The sequence below is a fragment of the Mauremys mutica genome, chromosome 4 (assembly GCF_020497125.1).
Source record: "Mauremys mutica isolate MM-2020 ecotype Southern chromosome 4, ASM2049712v1, whole genome shotgun sequence".
Lineage (NCBI taxonomy): Eukaryota > Metazoa > Chordata > Testudines > Geoemydidae > Mauremys > Mauremys mutica.
In genome coordinates this window covers 33309451-33328942 of record NC_059075.1, presented here as the reverse complement: position 1 = coordinate 33328942, position 19492 = coordinate 33309451, and the positions used below count along the sequence as shown (strand labels likewise).

General features: G+C 42.5%; 1 protein-coding gene across 2 annotated transcripts in view; it reads right to left on the bottom strand.

Moving 5' to 3' along the window:
- EML5 (EMAP like 5) overlaps positions 1 to 19492 on the bottom strand; it is a 337324-nt gene that overhangs the window by 237141 nt on the left and 80691 nt on the right. For both annotated transcript variants that reach the window (XM_045015105.1, XM_045015106.1), the window contains 3 exons: positions 13668 to 13827; positions 8507 to 8605; positions 7355 to 7423 (listed from right to left, as the gene is read on the bottom strand). In XM_045015105.1, coding sequence (XP_044871040.1) covers positions 7355 to 7423; positions 8507 to 8605; positions 13668 to 13827 — 328 coding nt within the window. The remainder of the gene's footprint in view (positions 1 to 7354; positions 7424 to 8506; positions 8606 to 13667; positions 13828 to 19492) is intronic.

Sequence of the window (19492 nt, the reverse complement as noted above, 5' to 3'; positions counted from 1 at the left end):
AGGAGGTCCTGATGAGAAGCAAGGTCGACTGGAGGTGGGCTGGAGGATGACGCACCCGCCACTGCCTCATCAGGCGAAGAGGACGACGATACCCCGGGGGCCAGGACATCTGGCATCTGCTCCTCGATCTGAGGCTCCTGTTCAGGAGGCATCGGGGAGGTGACCGGAGGCGGTAACTGGCCGTCTCCGCCCGCAGGTGGAGGGCGAGTAATTGTGGCCTCAGGGGCCCGACGGTCAGAGGTGGCGGCCCATGATGGAGCAAGTGGAGCACCTTGGGCCTGATGGTACGCCCAAGGTGTCCAAAAGGGCCACTGCTGGTTACCCTGCGTTTCAGGCTGCGGGTCCTGAAACAGGCCCTCCGGTACGTCTGCCTCCGGGTCTTGTGAATAGTAGCTCCCCATGTGCAAGGACGCCGAGGGATGCCTGGACGGCCATGGTGGTGCGGATAGGCCTTCAGCCGATGTTCCCACCAACTTGGTACTTTTCCGCACCAGGGAGCGGTGCCGGGAGAAACTGCGGTGCCGAGAACGGGACCGGGACCTGCGACCGGCTCGGTGCCGGGAGGTCGACCTGGACCTGGTGTAACGGCGCCTGGAGCGGCTTCTAGAGGAGCGGTGCCGTGACCGGTGCCGAGACCTCGACTGGTGCTAGGAGAAATACGACGGCGACCGGGATCTAGAGTGGTGCTGTGAGTCCGATCATCGCCGTGCTGAGGAGCGGTGCCGGGACTGTGTTTGGCGGAAGGAGCGAGACCGGTGCCGGGACCTGGAGCGACGGCAGGACCGTGACCGGGAGCGGTGCCGGGCGCTGGAGGAGGCAGGATGGATCAGCGCCGGCTTCCCCATCGATTGGACAGCCCGCACCGGCGGTGCCGGGGGCGGTGGTGGTGCCGCATCTGAGAGCGCTATTAGGTCCTTAGCCACCTCGCAGACCTCCAGCATAAAAGGCACCATCAACTCAACCACGGCAGGTGCCGGGGAGACAGGAGCCGGACTCAATGGTCCCTGGGGAGCCAGTGTCGACGGCAACGGCTCAGGCGATAGCACGGTGGTTGCAGGCACCGTGCGGTGCGGTGGAGCCGTGCCCTCGTGCCGCACCGCGGGCGGTGCCGGGGCGGCAGGGGTCTTAGAAGTCTTCGCTCTAGGAGAGAGCGAGCGCCTCTGGCCTGACTTAGACACTGACGACGTTCGGTGCTGAGAAGGAGCAGGTGCACCGGTGCGGCCCGGTGCCGAAGACGAGCTCTTTGCATCCGACGAAGGCGCACTCAGTGCCGAAGACGGAGGGGTTAAAGCCGCCTCCATGAGGAGCTGTTTTAGTCTAATGTCCCTCTCCTTCTTTGTCCGAGGCTTGAAGGACTTGCAAATTGCGCACTTGGAGGATAAGTGCGACTCCCCGAGGCACTTTAAACAGGAGTCATGCGGATCTCCTGTTGGCATCGGGCGATGACAAGCTGAACACGGCTTGAATCCCGGGGAACCGGGCATGAGCGCCGGCCCCGGTGCGGGGAGAGCAAAAGCCCCGAACCTGACTAAACGTATTAAACTCTAATATAACAACTACAGAAACGACTACTAACTAACTTTTAAACTGATTTGAACTATATACAGGAAAGCTATGAGAACGCTAAGGAGGTGAAGGTCAGCTAAGCTGCACTCCACTGTTCCAACAACCGACACGGGCAGTAAGAAGGAACTGAGGAGTGGGTGGGTCGGCTGGGGTATATATCCGCGGCCATGGTGGCGCCACTCCAGGGGGTGCCCAGCCGACCCACTGAGTTGCTAGGGTAAAAGTCTTCCGACGAACGTGCACACGGCACGTGCACACCTACATGGAATGGATATGAGCAATCACTAGAAGAAGAACTGAGTGTGGTTTGCCTGCGCAGCACTAGATAGCACTGAGGCAATACACCAGAGAGGGAGAGCACATGTGCACGCCGAACAGGCATTGCTATCTAAAACCTCTAGTCTGGGAGGCGCAGTGACACAGATACATCTACAGAGGAGCACCCATAGGGACACTACTCGAAGAAGTGTGGCTTTTTCTTTGGCAGCACAATGAAGCTTTGGTAAGCCTGCTGTGAGATACTCTGGCAGTACTGACCCTTGAAGTGGAAGGGTTTCCTCTTGTTAGCTGTTATGTAGACCCTAAAGAGCAGAGTATGGAATCTTTGAGGAGTATGGTGAGTCATCAGTCCAGATTACAAGCCTCAGTGACAGGAAGGATGGTGCAGTGTTCAACAATGACAAAAATGTGGGTAGTGGGAAAAGATCTGGAGGAAAAAAATGCAAGAGTTTTCTTTTATTTATTTGAGTTCCCTATGTTTCTCTATGAAGTAAGAAATGCTTCTCCCTGCATTTCTTAACTGTTGGCTGTTAGAAGTCATTGATTGCTCCAGGAAAACAATAGAACCTTGAGCGTCTGGATTCACCTCAAAATTATTTTGTGTATGACTCTGCCTGCAGCCCTTTGATGTAGCTGCCTGTCCCAAGCCTGGACAAAGTGAGGTTTGAAATCAAGTCTAACTACCGAAGCTTGTTAAAAAATACCAACTAATTGGTTATAGAAAATGGAGCCAAGCTACCATTCTGGTAAAAATGGTTGCTCAATAGAGAATACTGCCAACCCCTCATGCTACATGAAGATTCCTGGTAAAAGCCAGTCTCTGGAAGACAGGACCCTTCAAAGCTCTCACAGATCATGAGGGAGATAAACAACTATGAACTTGAAATCTTGAGCATCAGTCAGAGCAGACTGACAGGTGTGCATAAGAAGAATTCCAAGCAAGAGAAAAAAATCTCATCTATGCAGATCTTAGTGACAATGCATGCTTTGCAGGAATAGCACTCAATACAACTGATTCCATGGAAAAATCACTTTTCAACTGGAAACCTATCAACCAACACATCATATGTGCAAGGCTCCAAATCAGCTTCCTAAACATGTCAATAATACAGTGCTATGCTCTGACACAGGAACATAGGAGGATAAAGATAAGTACCACCTAACTCCAAATGTGATTGACAGAATACCAAAACATGATTTACTCATTCTGATGGCTAAAGTGTGATGTGATAACCAAGGAATGGAAAGATCAGTGGGGAAGTGTGGGTTGGGAATCATTAAACCCAAATGGTGAGAGATTCATTTAATTGTGCATGGTTTCCAACCCAGTTCTTGCAAGCACCCTGTTCCCTCATAACTACATATGTAGACAAACACAGAATTCACCAGGTGGCAAAACAAACAAAAAAACAAAAAAAACAAGCTCAATCACATCTGCATTAGCTCAAGATACAGGTCATCTATCCAAAATGCAAACTCATAGCAAGCAGCAGATGCCAACAGCTTTGCCAAACTGAATTTAGAACTGAGAAAGCTCAACTTTAAACAGAAAGGAGCAAAGAAAATCTGCACTACAGAACTGAAAACAAACAAACAAAAAAAGTACTGAGAGAAACTCCAGCTTCAACTAAGGAACAGATTTGAGGCATTGCCAGAGGCAGAGGAAGACAAGGCAACAACTAGACCTAAAGAAAGTGGGCAGCACTCAGTGACAATGTGATTCAACCAGCAGCAGTTGTAGTTGGATATCAACATAAACAAAGCAAGAATTAGATAAGCCAAAAGATACACCATCTTATTGATGAAAGTAAAGCACTGAAAGGAAAACTCCTGAATGCTAAGATCAATGAAATATTGGAAAAAGCAAAAGGAGTACAAGAAAACAAAGCAGTGAAAAGCAATGCAAGGAAAAAGAAAAAGCATTATGTTTAAGACTTAGCAGCTGACACTGCTGTTATGATACAAAACCTCAGAGTCGTTTAACTAGTAACTAAACCCCTGTGTGGAAACCTGAAAACAGGAAATGGAACAATAAAAAATACAGACGGAAAATGCTTACAACTGGGGTAGATCAGAACAACAGATGGGCAGGGCATTTTAAATAAATCCTCAACAGACCAAGCCATACCTCAGCACCAGAATTCAATGAAACATGCAAACCTGACCAATTTGATATCAACATCAGTCCCATAGAGATGTCAGAAATACAGGCTACAATCAAGAAGCTCAAAAACAACAGAGCAGTGGGAGATGATCAAATCACAGCAGAAATGCACTTGACACTACAACCCTAACCAAACTGGCAGAGCTGTTTAATGAGGTCTGGGGGAAAAGAGACCACTTCTAACCAGCGGATATATAGAATAATTCTCAGAATACTCAAAAATGGTGTGTGATGTTACAGCCTATATGATTTTATAAAAATATGCTAAAGAGTAAATATAATGTAACTGGAATATGCCTCATGCAAAAGGTCTCTTGTAAAGTATCATTACAATGCTTATAATCTACTGAGTATGATCATCCTATTTGTATAAATGTAACACTCTTGTATCTGAAACGAGAAATATGAAATATAACTCGGAGGGCCTATTGTAATTATGCAAAGTGTGGGTCATTAACGGTGGTATGGAATCTTGATGACTCCCATTAACCAGGGCAATTGACTGGATGGCTCTGTTTGCAGGCAGGCCTTCCTGTGAGTCAGGCTGGAAGGAATGAAGGCTTGAAGTCTTGCAGTGACATGTGATCATGTCACCTGAACTGGAATCCATCTTTAACCTGGTGTCTTTTCATTGAGAAGGAGGGCGTGGGAACCCAGAGAGGGACAAAAGGATTCCTGTCTTATGCAAAAGATATATAAATGGGTGGAACAGAACAAAGGGAGGAGAGGAGCCATCATGAAGAATCCCCTAGCCACCACCTGAGCTGGAACAAGAGCTGTACCAGGGGAAAGAATTGTGCCCATGCCTGAAAGGTGTCCAGTCTGAGGAAAAAACTTACTGAAGCATCTCTGAGGGTGAGAATATCTGTATTCAGTTTGATTAGACAAAGATTTGCGCATTTTATTTTATTTTGCTTGGTGATTTACTTTGTTCTGTCTGTTACTACCAGGGCCGGCTCCAGACCCCAGCGCGCCAAGCGCGCGCTTGGGGCGGCATTTTGCCGGCAAGGGTGGCAGGCGGCTCTGGCGGACCTTCCGCAGGCATGCCAGCGGATGCTCCACCGGAGCCGCGGGACCAGTGGACCTCCCGCAAGCATGACTGCGGAGGGTTCGCTGGTCCCGCGGCTCTGGCGGACCTCCCGCAGGCATGCCAGCGGATGCTCCACCGGAGCCGCGGGACCAGCGGAACCTCCTTAGGCACGTATGCAAGAGGTCCCCCGGAGCCGCGGGACCAGCGACCGCCAGAGCGCGCCCCGCAGCGCGCCGCCCTGCTTGGGGCGGCGGGATTCCTAGAGCCGCCCCTGGTTACCACTTGGAACCACTTAAATCCTACTTTCTGTATTTAATAAAATCACTTTTTACTTATTAATTGACCCAGAGTATGTATTAAGCAAACAGCCGTGAATATCTCTCTATCAGTATTATAGAGAGTGGGCATCTGAGTGTTAAAGACAAGCACACTTCTGTGAGCTGCTTTCAGGTAAACCTGCAGCTTTTTCGGCAAGTAATTCAGACCCTGGGTCTTTGTTGGAGCAGACAGGAATGTCTGGCTCAGCAAGACAGGGTGCTGGAGGTCCTGAGCTAGCAGGGAAAACAGGAGCAGTAGTAGTCTTGGCACATCAGTTGGCAGCTCCCAGGAGCGTTTATGTGATCCTACCCATCACATAGTGATTTTACTGACCAATGACTGGAGAGGAATCACTACTCTCTGTAGCAGGAAAAGTCTTCTATAGTGTGATACTATACAGGATGAAAGAGGCATTGGATGCAAAGCTTAGGGAAGAAGCATCTGGATTCAAGCTGAAGAGATCTTGTGTAGATCAGAAATTCACACTAAGGACTATCACAAAAATGCATACAATGGCAGGCTCCCCTTATTATCAATTTAGTCTAATTTCAAAAGGCATTTAACAGACTGCATAGGCATACATTGTGAAATATTCTTCAGTCTTATGAAATTCCAGCTAAAGTTGTCATCATCAAGACTAAATACATTGATGCAAACAATGCTGTAAGGGTAAACAACCAGACCCAATGGTTCAACATGGACACAAGCATTATTGTTTGGGATTGCCATAGATTGGATAATTAAGAAGTACATTAACAACACAAACACTGGCATAGTATGGGTAGATGGCAAATGCCTACAGGGCCTAGATGTTGCTGATGATATCACACTAGAGTGACACCTCCAAAAAGCTAAAAAGACAGACAGACATGTTGGCAAAAATATCAGGCCTACCAGGACTCACAAACAAATGTCTTTGAAACCCTAGTGTCAAGCAATAACAACATATCAGAAGGCAAAAACAAAGAAAGTTCATTTACCTAAGCAGCACCATATTTGCTAACAGAGTTTTTATGAAATAAGTGATATCAAGGATAGGAAAGGCATCCACAGCATTCACTAAAAACTCAACAACCTATGGAAATCAAAGATATACAGTACCAAAACAAAACTAAACTTTCAACTCAAATGTAATCTCAGTGCTAACATACTGCTGAAAGAGCTGAAGATCTTAAAATGTTACACAGAAAGCTCAATACCTTTGAAAATAAATGCCTATGAAAGATTCTGGGCATTGGACAGAGAGACTTTCTCAACGATGAGGAGATCTGAGAAATTATCAATCAGCAGCTTATCTCCACTAGAATTAGAAGGAAATGTTGGACATATTTGGGACATGCCAACAGATAGACTCTCACGTAAAGCTCTCAGACTGAACCCAAATGGTGTGAGGAAACAAGAGCACCCCAGAGAAGAACCACCACCCTTAGCAGGGAGGTCAGAACAGTAGGTCAATCTCAACGCCATAGAGCAGATGGAAGCAGCAGATAATGACAGAGATGGATGGAAGAGACTAGTTTCTGCCCTGTGTGCCAACATCAGCAAAAGTAGGATGTAGTAAAAAATCATCATCATCACCACCACCACCACTACTTACTTAGGATCTCAAACAGTATATTTTATAATACTTTATTTTTAAATAACTTCAGTGTATCTTGTGGAAGAACTCTCATGTCCTTTTAAAAAAAGAAGAAACTACACTAGCAGTTGTCTAATTACAAATAATGTTCCTTTTCCAATTTACATGTTCAAGTTATATTAAGCAGCAACTGGATCTAATATAGTCTATTAATGGAAAAGTTATCAGAATATCTCATGAGAAATAATATTTTTGTTTGTAATTTATTAGTAAGATTCTGAATACAAACCTCCTATCTAAATTAAATATAAAAGTACTCCCTTTAGATTCCATAATTACTTGTTTTACAAAAAAAAAGAGTGATAGTAAATATAACTCAACTTATTTGTATAACAAAAGTATAAATTTAGTACAGTACCTTAATATGTTTTACACCACAGCTGACTAGTTTGTTTGGTTGGTACAAATCCCAAGAAATATCAAATATCTGCAAATAAATCAGAATGCTAGTAAAGATGGCCTTTTTAATACATGTATAATTTTATATATAAATGAAAATAGAACAAATTCCCATCAAAATGACAAGCAGCACAAAATCTACAGACAGCAAAAAGCCATTTCAGAACTTTTCAAAGAAGTTTATTGGGACTATTTTTTATGCCTCCCCTCAAAAGTTAAAGTGCATTGTACATTATATAAATAGCTTTCATTATCTGTATTTGTCTGGCATACCCAAAGTAACATACAGTTACAGAAGATGTTGTGTGTATATTTAAAAGTTGTAGAAAAAAATCCTATCTTGTGTTTGAGAAATAATATTTGATTATATAAAAAGGGGCACACAGAGGCCTAATGCTGTTTTTTTCTGATGTTTGAGGACTGTGAAGTTGTGCAAGTTAATGTTCTTTTATGCCTTTTCTCATTTTTATGTATTATCTTTAGATTTATATGTCTAAACTAGAAGCTTGATAAGGAGATAAAGTTCAATATTTGTCAGAATGCTCTGAAGGAGTTGTTAATGATATTCTCAAAAGCCTGGAAGAATTTAAATGCCAGCGAGATTATAAAAAATGAAAATAGTCACCAAATGTATATTATTGTTAAATGGAGTTGTATAAGTTCTTGTAACATGTTTTAATAGTGTTCTTTTTGAGTATTCTTTCATTTGTGTAAAAGCTATGAATAAGCCTGCTTCAAAATGGTCTCCAAAGTACTGTGTGTATTCACCAACTCCTAAGCCACATACACCTAATGAATTACAGAGTTCAAAAGATTTGGCACATTTTGGTTCTCCTGTACCAGGAGTAGGGTCTAGAGTTGCCTCAAATATGACACCTTCGATATATGCTTCTAGGTCTCCACAGAGTATGCAAAATATGTGGTGAACCACATATCACCTAAAGCATAGATATTTATGATGCATATATTTTTCCTCAAATAAAGTTAACGTGATCAACTTCTATAATCTACAACAGCTGATATTCAGAAAACAAAAATTCCCAATATGTACACACAGAGGTTTCAACATACCAAAATCCCACCAATACTCCTATTAAGTAGTTATGCTTACCCTGTCTGTATGACCAGGAGCCATAGATAACATTTTTCCTTTTCTCCAGTCCCATACGCATATTGTATTTTTTGAATCCAGACCCACTGAGACCAAACGCTGATAATTTCCAAGAAGTTTAAAAAAAAAAAAGGAAAATATCAATATTTGGATCAAGTTCCCATTTAATTTTGAGAGACATCTTACCATACCTGGATTTTTTAAAGAAATCTAATTGTATACAGTAACTCCTCACTTAAAGTCGTCCTGGTTAATGTTGTTTCATTGTTACGTTGCCGATCAGTTAGAGAACATGCTCATTTAAAGTTGTGCAATGGTCTCTTATAACATTGTTTGGCAGCTGCCTGCTTTGTCCACTGCTTGCAGAAAGAGCAGCCCATTGGAGCTAGTTGGTGGGGGGCTTGGAACCAGGGTGGACTGGCAGCCCCCCTATCAGCTCCCCGCTCCCTTAAGTTCCCTGTGCAGCAGCCGCCCAGCAGGTTATCAATTGCTGGGAGTTCAGCTGTCCCTCCTCCCACTGCCATGTGCTGCTCCTGCCCTCTGCCTTGGAGCTGCTCCCAGGAGCCTCCTGCTTGCTGTTTGGGGGGGGTTGGGAGGAGGAGGGTAATGTCAGGGTATCCCCCTCCCCCCTGCTCCTGGCCCCTGCTTACCCCATCTCCATAGAGCAGGGAGACACAACAGGGCTCAGGACAGAGGGAGCTTGCTGGCAGCAGCTGCTGTCTCAACTTGCTGATCTACTTAAGGCAATGTACTTAGAGTGGGGTCAGAGTACCTAAAGGAGCAATGTGCATCTCTCTCACACACACTCTCTCGCTCTCTCTCTCTCTCACTGTTTGCCATGCTGTCTCCCCTCCCTCCATTTGTGCTGCCTTGTAGAGTGTGAGGCTACATTAACAACAGTGTGTTAACCCTTGAGGGCTCAGCCGAGTACTAGTTCATCATTTACCAGTAAGGCATTCTCTGGGAAATATCCCACCCTCTGACTTCACCACCGCAACCAAGCTTCACAATCATCATTGCTGTGTACAGTATTAAATTGTTTGTTTAAAACTTATACTGTGTCTAAGTATATACTGTATACACAGTATAATATAGTCTTTTGTCTGTTGAAAAACATTTCCCTGGAACCTAACCCCTTCACCCCCCTACCCCATTTACATTAATTCTTATGGCAAAATTGGATTTACTTAACATTGTTTCACTTAAAGTCACATTTGTCAGGAACATAACTACAACGTTAAGCGAGGAGTTACTGTATATATATTTAAGAGGGGGGAAAATAGAGCAACAGGGCCCAGTGTTAGTCTTCATGTAAGCAAAAAACTTCCATGGAGGTTGTGTCAGTAGAAGAACAATACACTTTTATAAACCTGAGATTAACTAGTACCTTAATAGATATTAACAGATATTTCTGAATTAATACTTTGAATATTGTTCTTGAAATATCCTCAATATACAAATGTGAATAAATCAAAATATTACTCTGTACCTAAGACCCAATTCTGTAAAAATGCAGGTGCTAAATATTAAGTATGTGAGCAATCCCACTGAAGTTAGTTTAAATTTAAAGTACATACACCCTGATCCTGTAAACAGTTACATAAGTATTAATCTTAAAATTTCAAGGAAGCGTAAAGAATAAACACATCACCTTAGTCTTACGTCTTCAAAACCTATTAAACAAAATATTTCTTTTAAAAAGATTAAGTTAAAGCTGAGAGTGTTTTTAAATTTCAGTTCAGTCAATACCCAAAAATATTTTTAATATTCTATACCTATTAAACTTTTTATTTTATTTTCTGAAATTCTTAAGAGATCCAGAGAGAAGACGTTTCAGACATAAGGAGGCTGCATGAAAGGAAGAGAGAGAAAAGTGGACTGTATGCATGTGCACATTCAGTTTCCAGATGGTGCTTTACAAGAGATGCAATTCAATTCTGCACTTTCAGTCACTGCTGACCACTAAAAACCTTCACAGGCATCCATAGCTGTGCAAGAATGGTGGTTAATTTATATTTTGAAGACTAAGCTATATCATTCTCCATAAACTATGTTATGAAATAATTTGTGCTGCCTCCAAAAACAGCAACTGATTTTGTCTTGCATGATTGCTTTAGCATGAGGGCCTAAAACTATCACTGAAGGAACTCAGTAAGCATATCCAAGGAGTCCCAAGACAAAAGATGAACTGCAAATCTGGAAGTTCCAAAAAGTTATTCCTGAGATGAAAAAAATAAAATAAAAATCTCTCTGTGCTCCCCAGCCCTCTCTTAGCCTAATATGTGGAAATAAACAGCATATTTCTGGGCTTAACTCACTCTTCATTTTAGCTTTGCATTTCAACTTTATTATTTCTTAAACATTGAGAGCATAATTGTTACTGTGTAAGATCTGACCACAATGATATTACACAATCTTAAAGACAGACTAAGATCACACAAATATGAAGTGGGTGGTAGGGTGTTTTGGTTTTTGGTTTGTTTGTTTTTACATTTGGATGGTGATGGCTTAATTTTGACAGAGGAAGGACTTGTGAGCCTTATGGACAAAGATTTTTCCTCTCTTTAACTGATAATTCTTACACTCATAGGACCAAGTTAAGGCAAATTTAGTTTCAATTTTCTGACACACATAGATGATAATAGTCAGTTAAAAAGTCTGCCTGTCAGGGAAATCCACCTACAATACCACCAACACCAAACTGGCTGCAAGGTGCGCAGCCCACTGCAAAGAAACTACATGGAAGTGATCTCTCTGGTCTCTCTTTGAAAAACTCCATAAATTCCCAGTTTTCAGATCTTTCAAAATCTACTCCTTCTACTGAAAATGTTCCAAACAGGAACTGACCTAGCTCCAGCATTAAACAATCCCTCTCAGGAATGAGTGGAGTAAAAGTATATTGAATCTATTACTATTATAATAATTTTTAAAGCATCCAGCATCCTGAGATCTGGGTGTTATACAAAACTTAAGTAGAGTTTCAAATCTCAAAAAGAGACCAAATTTCATGCTCCCCGGCTGCCTGCAGATTTACCAGAGAGCTAGGAAAGCAGGATTTAATTAGTATGGAACACCTGAACAAAGAGGTAGGCCTTGAAGTTCTTTCTAAAACTGGCTAGGTTCATGCTTAACTGTAAAAGCAGCAAAGAATCCTGTGGCACCTTATAGACTAACAGATGTTTTGCAGCATGAGCTTTCATGGGTGAATGCCCACTTCATTGAAGGGGGAGGGATAGCTCAGTGGTTTGAGCACTGGCCTGCTAAACCCAGGGTTGTGAGTTCAATCCTTGAGGAGGCCACTTAGTGATCTGGGGCAAAAATTGGTCCTGCTAGTGAAGGCAGGGGGCTGGACTCGATGACCTTTCAAGGTCCCTTCCAGTTCTAGGAGATTGGTATATCTCCCCTTATTACCTTAAGGTGCCACAGGATTCTTTGCTGCTTTTACAGAACCAGACTAACACGGCTACCTCTCTGATGCTTAACTGTATTTCCACAGGCAACATATTTTAGAGGTGCAGCTCTCCTATCAAGAAACCTGTACCATAAACTTTACCATTGGAGCCAGCAAGTTGTAACATACTGGATGAGCATGGGCATAGACAACTGGGGACTGAGGGAGCTATAGTCCTCCTCCTCTTTCCCCCCAAAATGTAGAAACTGCATTAATAAGGAAACTGAGATGGGAACTAAAGTTCATTTATCTCATTTTAATAAAAGTGAAGAAATTTCGTTATGATGCAAAACTACTAATTGAAATGATATTCAACAGCTATTTTATTTTTTTAATTCTAGTCCCCCCCAAAATACAAAAAGGTTATTTATGTCCCTGATGAGTGTAGATGTACGGTAGTTTGGAGATGATGAGACAGTCTTAAGGTAGCCTGGGCTTAGACCCATTTAGGGCTTTAAATATGGCAATCAGTACCTTGAATTTCACACACCAGTCAAATGGCAACAAGTCCAGACAGGCAGCCATAGTCTGGACTAGAGGGAGTTTCCAGCTGACTTTAACAGACAACCTTAGATAAACTTTAGTCCTAGACTAGGATAGTTGAGCTAAGAGGTTATGAAGGCAAGAATGATTGATGCTAGAACAGCATTTGAGGGGTAGAAGCATAGTTTTCTTTGCTCACTGTAGGTGAAAGAATGTTGTTCTTGCAAGCAATGCATCCTGAAAGTTTAGCCATAGTGAGAAATCTAAAACCCAAAGATTCCCTATCACACTGATGATCTCTATGGCTTCCCTCTTATGTTTCCAGGTTTTTTAAATGAAATTCACACTTGGGAGCACTCTTACCCTAATTCTTGCTCAGATAATGAGAACAATTGGTCTCTACACCACTACATTTCTAACTGGGAAAGTAGTAGAGCTAGTAGGTAACAGAAATTAATTTCCCTGGCTAACAGAAGGAACTAAAGTCAGCTAGGGAAGAACACAGCCTAAGGACATATTATTGTGCCTGGCCTCTGCACTGGTTTGTAAGAACGGCCGAATGGGACGGGGAAGTGGAGTAGCACAAGGTGCCTTCTCCCCACTCCGTGCAGAGGCCAGGCACAATTTCAGTTAAGACTGAAGTGTTAGCAAACCCCCAAAATAGAGAGAATAAACTAAAATATGCCCCAAATCAACCAGCAGAGCCATCTAGCTCAGAGGAACAAGTCTGCAGGGTGCTGAGACATTCAGGGAAGCAATTTGCTACTCTGGGAACAGTGCCTCCTAAAGCCCCGCTATAGCAGTGGCTTCACACTGCCTCCAATAAAGGCCAGTACCATAATTTCATAATCTGACCCTACGACTGTGTTTTTTTTTAAATCCTCTTTTCAAGATGGTTAACATTTTGTTAGCTGGGGACGAGCCTGCCATCATGTGTGTCTTCTTTCTTGCTCTCTCCTATACCTGGAATGATCTCCCTACTACAGTGCAGTAAGCTCCCCTCATCTCTTCATTCACATCTTTTCTGAAGCTGCAAATTTTTAAGTTTGGCAAGAAAAGTGTCTGTAAATACTAACATCGCTTTCCTGAAGCTGGAACTGGACAAATAAAACCTTTGATTCAATTCATCTCCTGAAAGAAAGTTGTATCGGAGGACTTTTTTTAAAACAGATTTAGACAGTTTATCTTTTAAAAACAGATTTTGAAAATAGAATATTGACTACATACCTGCCCATCTAAGTCAAATGCCAAGCAAGCTATACCATGTGTGTGAACATCTTTCAGTATCGATATAGTCTGCACAGTGTATGAGTCCCAAACACAGATATATGGTTCTTTTCCAACTTGACCTGTTGCCACCAACACTCGTTCAGGATGCAAAGCAAGGCTGCCAAAAAAAGGAAAAATAATTTCAAACATTATTTAGCTCGTTAATCAAATGTTAGTTTAATTCCCTAAACAAAAGTCAACTTTTATAACAAGTTTTCCCATTGACACAACAACACGTCACAGTATCATCCTGTAAGACAACTTTCATGGTAGCCATACAACTTTCTTTCACACAGTTCTAATAACCGAACTTACATCTTACATGAGGCCTTTTTCAATGTGAAACTTATTTTATAACCTATCACACTCACTAATCTTCTGTTCTGCAACATGCATGCTTTACCAAATTCTTCTGCTTAATTACTATTTCCCATTTCCTCCTGTTTAAAAGGACACAACACAAAACAATTTTTAATTAAGGACAGTTGACTTATAATATAATAAAATAACAAATGCTTGCCCATAGTTAAGGTTGTAGCAGAGCTTATGTCAAGTTGATTTTTCAAAGTGTTCTAGAATCCACATGCTTAGGCAAATTGCTTTGAAAACTGGTATGCCACATGAAAGGCCAAGAGTAACAGATGCAGAGAAAATCTGGGGTTGTTTGATCAAAGACTTCCTGAGATCCAGACCCTCACAGGACACTTTTTTGTGCACTAGACCCTCACAGAAACAATGTGTTTCTTTTAACACTTTTCTGAACACATAGCCAGGAAAAAAACAGCAGCAAGAATCCCAAAAAAACTCATATCCTTGGAATGCCAAAGCACTGATCTAGTGTTCCTTGCCAGGATTAGGCTCCAGAAATGGCAATTTAACCCATGACATGGTGAACATGTAAATGAGGTATAACAGAGGACCTGAAATCTTCCAGTTTATATTTCATATCAAAGGAAGATGGGTAAGAGGGATGTATACTTAGAGAAATCTAATCTTTCTGTACAAACCGTATACAGCAAAACAGAGGGATCTGTGAAATGCTCTACTTGACCCAGGAAGGTAACCATTTGAAAATTGATTCTATGCCAATGGTCACCAACCGGTTGATCGCGATCGACTGGTCAATCCTAGAGGATCTCCCAGTCAATCGCGATCTCCAGCAGTGCAGCATGGCTGCCGCTAAGGCAGGTGCCTGCCCTGGCCCCATGCTGCTCCCGAAAGCGGCCACCTGGGGGTGGGGGGCAGGGGTCCGCTCCCACAGCTCCCATTGGCCAGGAATGGGGAGATGTGGCAAATGGGAGCTGCGGGGTCGGTGCTTGTAGGCAGGAGCAGCTCACAGAGCCATGTGCCCCCCCAGAGGCCACAGGGGCGTGTTGGCCCCTTCCGGGAGGGGCGTGGGGCGAGTGGGCAGGCAGGGAGCCTGCCTTAGCCTTGCTGCGCCGCTGACCGGGAGCCACTGAAGGTAATTGCTGCATGGCGGGAGGCTGCACTCCAACCCCCTCCCAAAGGCAGCACCCCATACTCCCTCCTGTACCCCAAGCCCCCTACTACACCCCAGCCCTGACCCCCCTCTCAGAGCCAGCACCCCACACCCCCTCCTGCACCCCACTCTGCCCCAGCCCTGAACCCACACTCAGAGCCAGCACCCTGTACCCCCTTCTGCACCCCAACCCTCTGCCCCAGCCAGGAGCCCCCTCCTGCATGCGAACTCCCTCCCAGAGCTTGCACCCCTCACCCACTCCTGCACTCCAATCCCTTGCCCCAGACTCATCCCAGAGCCCCCTCCCACACTGCGACCCCTTTGGCCCCAGCCCAGAGCCCGCATCCCCTCTTGAACCCCAACCCCCTACCCAGCCTGGTGAAAGTGAGTGAGGGTGGGGAAGAGCAAGCAACGGAGAGGGGTGGGGATGGAATGAGCAGGGCAGGGCCTCGGGGAAGGGTAGATCCTGGGTTGCCCTTAAATTCAAGAAGTGATCTTGGGTGTAAAAAGTCCATTATAGAGAAGTGGTGTCCAACCTTTCTTCCCCTCCCTAGATAAATCTCCTGGAGAATGGAAATGAAAGCCTTAATACAACATCTATTCTGTGTATTTATCTTCCGAAGACTACTTACAGCAAAGAGGAGCAAGGCAGTGTGTGATGATAATAAATTCTACTCCTAGGAGTTGACCTAGATCCAGGTGTCAATCTGTCTGAAGTGGCTGAAGAGCATGAGTACCAACCTGAGGGCAGACTATTGAGAAGCAGGGCACAAACCCCAAATTGCTGGTGAGTTCTATATTTAGCTTTCACCAACCAAACATCAAGTGAAAACTCCTCAGGCACTATAACAGCCTAAACATGGAGTCACAGACAGTCCCCTTGAGTACTCCGGTCTCTCTTGCCATCTAGGCAAGCTTGCCTTTGTAATAGATGGTCCCTTACACCAAAAAAAAAAAAATCACAATAATACTCAGGTTACTCTCAATTCTGAAGGACCAGTCACTTACCCTAGGTCAATTGCCCTTTAGATCTTATACCAAAGACAATCCTTGTGGCCAATTTTATAACAAACTAACGTTTTATTAACTAAGAAAAAGAAATTAGTTATTTACAAGGTTAAAGCAGTTAAACAAACACACACACACACACACACAAATAAGTTACCGTCTTGGGTTCCAAAAGGTGACAGAAACTGCTGCAATAAGCAAACAGTATACATCCTTTAGGGCTAACCCAGGCTAAGCAGCTGGTGATCCCTTGCTTATGCTTAGAAATCTTGCCCTCCCATAGTCCAAGCATCATAGAGATACAGTTCTTCTTGTCAGGGATTTTTATTCCCTTCCTCCCAGAGTTCAAGATGATCAGATGAGCTCACACGCACGCCTCCTCTTTATGGGGGAGGGAGGAATGTAGTTCAAGTCTGTGTTCTTTGATGTTTCACAATGGCTCATTTGATTTCAGTGGGCCTTCTTTGTGGGAAGGCACTAATACCTTGTGCAGGAAGCCAGTATTTTACATTAACTAATGCTTCTTTCCTGTTTGATGACTTATGGAGGATTACAATGCAAACACTTAATAGCACCTTATAATATGGGGTACAGACATTATCTATAAGCATTTCATAAAGACTAAACACATTTTTATAAACTTAACATATATTTTAACAATACTAACACACAAGTGAGCCAGACTAGTCTCCAGCTATATATTTCGGTGTTCAGTTAGGACTAAGGCTGTCAATTAATCACAGTTAACTCAAGTGATTAATACAAAACAAATTAACTAGATTAAAAAATTAATCACTATTAATCACAGTTTTAATCGCACTGTTCAACAATAACAGAATACCAATTTAAATCTATTATAAATATTTTTGGATTTTTTTCACATTTTCAAATATATTGATTTCAGTTACAACATAGAATACAGGTGTACAGTGCTCTCTTTATATTATTATTTTTATTACAAATATTTGCAGTGTAAAAAAGATAAAATAGTATTTTTCAATTTACCACATACAACTACTGTAGCGTAATCTCTTTATCATGAAAGTGCAATTTACAAATGTAGAATCATTATTTTGCATATCTGCGCTCAAAAAAACAGACCAGTATAAAACTTTAGCGCCTACAAGTCCACTTGGTTCTACTGCTTGTTCAGCCAATCGCTAAGACAAACAAGTTTGTTTACATTTATGGGAGATAATGCTGCCTGAAAGTAGCACTGTTGTAGCTAGCATTACAAGGTATTTATGTGCTAAACATTTGTATGCCCCTTCATGCTTCAACTTCAAGATTGCTCCATCTTTTTTTTCCCCATCTCTTTTACACTGCAAATATTTGTAATAAAAAATAATAATTAGGGCTGTCAATTAATCGCAGTTAATGCATGCAATTAACTCAAAACAAATTAACACTTTTTTTATACAAGCATTAACCACACACCAGGGCATCATGCACAGGTGGGCACTGATACACGCATCCAGGGCTGGGGTGTCCTGCCATCCTGCTCCACTACTGCTCCTGCCTCTTTCCCGCCCCCATCAAGTTGCCCCTAGCCAAGCAGCTCCAGATTGGGAGCCTACCTCCTGTCTGCTGCACAGAGCGGGAGTGAAGAAGGCTGTTATCGGGGCATTCCCTTCCCCCCACCAGTGTACCCAATCACCACTCAGCTAGGGTCAGGAAACAGGGGGAGCCTGTCTGCTGGCTTCGGAGTGAGTGCTGCCTACAACAGCTGCTGATGGCTAAAAAAGCATACAGGCATGTGTTGGAAGGAATAATAGGACCTGATGAGGGGAGAAATGTTGGAAGTGAAAGGATCTGAGTTGGACAAAGTAGGGGGAAAGGAAACAGGATCAGCAGATGATAAGAAAAGCAGATGATAAGAAAAAGGGGAGGCAAAGAACTGAGGAGGAAAACTGGGGGAGAAAGGACCAAGTGAAGAACAAAGGAGAAAATGATGGAGGAGAAAGGATAGGGAAGAGACTGGAACTAAAAGAGGAAAAGGAACAGTGAAGATAAAAATATGGAAAGGATAGTCTTCTGGCTAATTCATGAGACTTGAAATCACCCAGGACCCCTGGGTTCCATCCCTGGCTCTGCCACTAACTTATTATTTAATCTTATGCAAGACAATCAGTCAGTTCCCCCCAACTCTAAAATAGGGTTAATAATACGATGGAGGAAGACTGTATAATCACCTGGACAGATAGACTTAATTATAATACTTCCATCCCTCAAAATTAGATTAAAGCATCTTACCTGCTTTCACATGGAAAGCATTATACTGTATAAGTAGCAAGTATTATCATAAATATATTTTTATTCGATGGGAAGAAAAGCTAAATAAGAAAAGATTCACAAGTGCAGAAGAGAATGAAATCTCCATTACAACACAGTAGCTCTGCTGAATATACTATAGCAAGGCTAATATATTTAAACAACCTTAGTAGTATGGTATGGATTACTGGACACCAATAGCTATATAATAGCCAACATTTTGAAACTTAGGTGCCTACAGTTAGGCTCTTAAAACTCTTATTTAGGTGCCCAAATACGAAGACTTGGTTTTGAAAGTACTGAGCATTTCCAAGTGCCACTGACTTCCACACCATGGAACTTTGACCTCAGTAGGAACTTCAGGCGCTCAATACCTCTGAAAAATAGGCTACTTTATTTAGGTGTCTAAAAATGGATTTAGGAGCTTAGTATTTGGTAACCATATTTAAAATTTTTGGCCAAGGTACACTATTTTAAAATATTCACATCTTGAAGTTTATCTTAAATTATGTTTTGTTACACTCAGACAGATGTACGTAGATGCACATATGGTAATCTGGTGATGTAAGAATTAAACTATTTTATCATAATACTTACACCACAAGTTCAATGATTTGGCTAAAACATGTACATTAAATAAAACAAACAACTTAAAGTCAAGAAGTGTTATCATTATATGTGCATAATGCTTAAAATCAGAAAATACGTTTCACAATGTCAAAGACTCTATGAAGTTCAGGAAGCAAAAATTAGTGACTTAAGCGAGGATGTTTTCAAATACATCCTTTTTCATTTGATTTATTTTGAATATATGTAAAATATGAGATTTTTAAGATATGATCATTTTTCCAGAACATTAAAATAGCAAATAATCTATATCCGTGTTAAGAGTGTACATCTCGTAGGAGATGCCTAAGAATGGTATCTTTTTGTGGTAACCAGGTTTATCAATTCAACTATGAAGGCCTTCACTATGGCATACATTTTTGAAGCTGTTCCCAAATCTGTTTCCCCCACAAAAAAA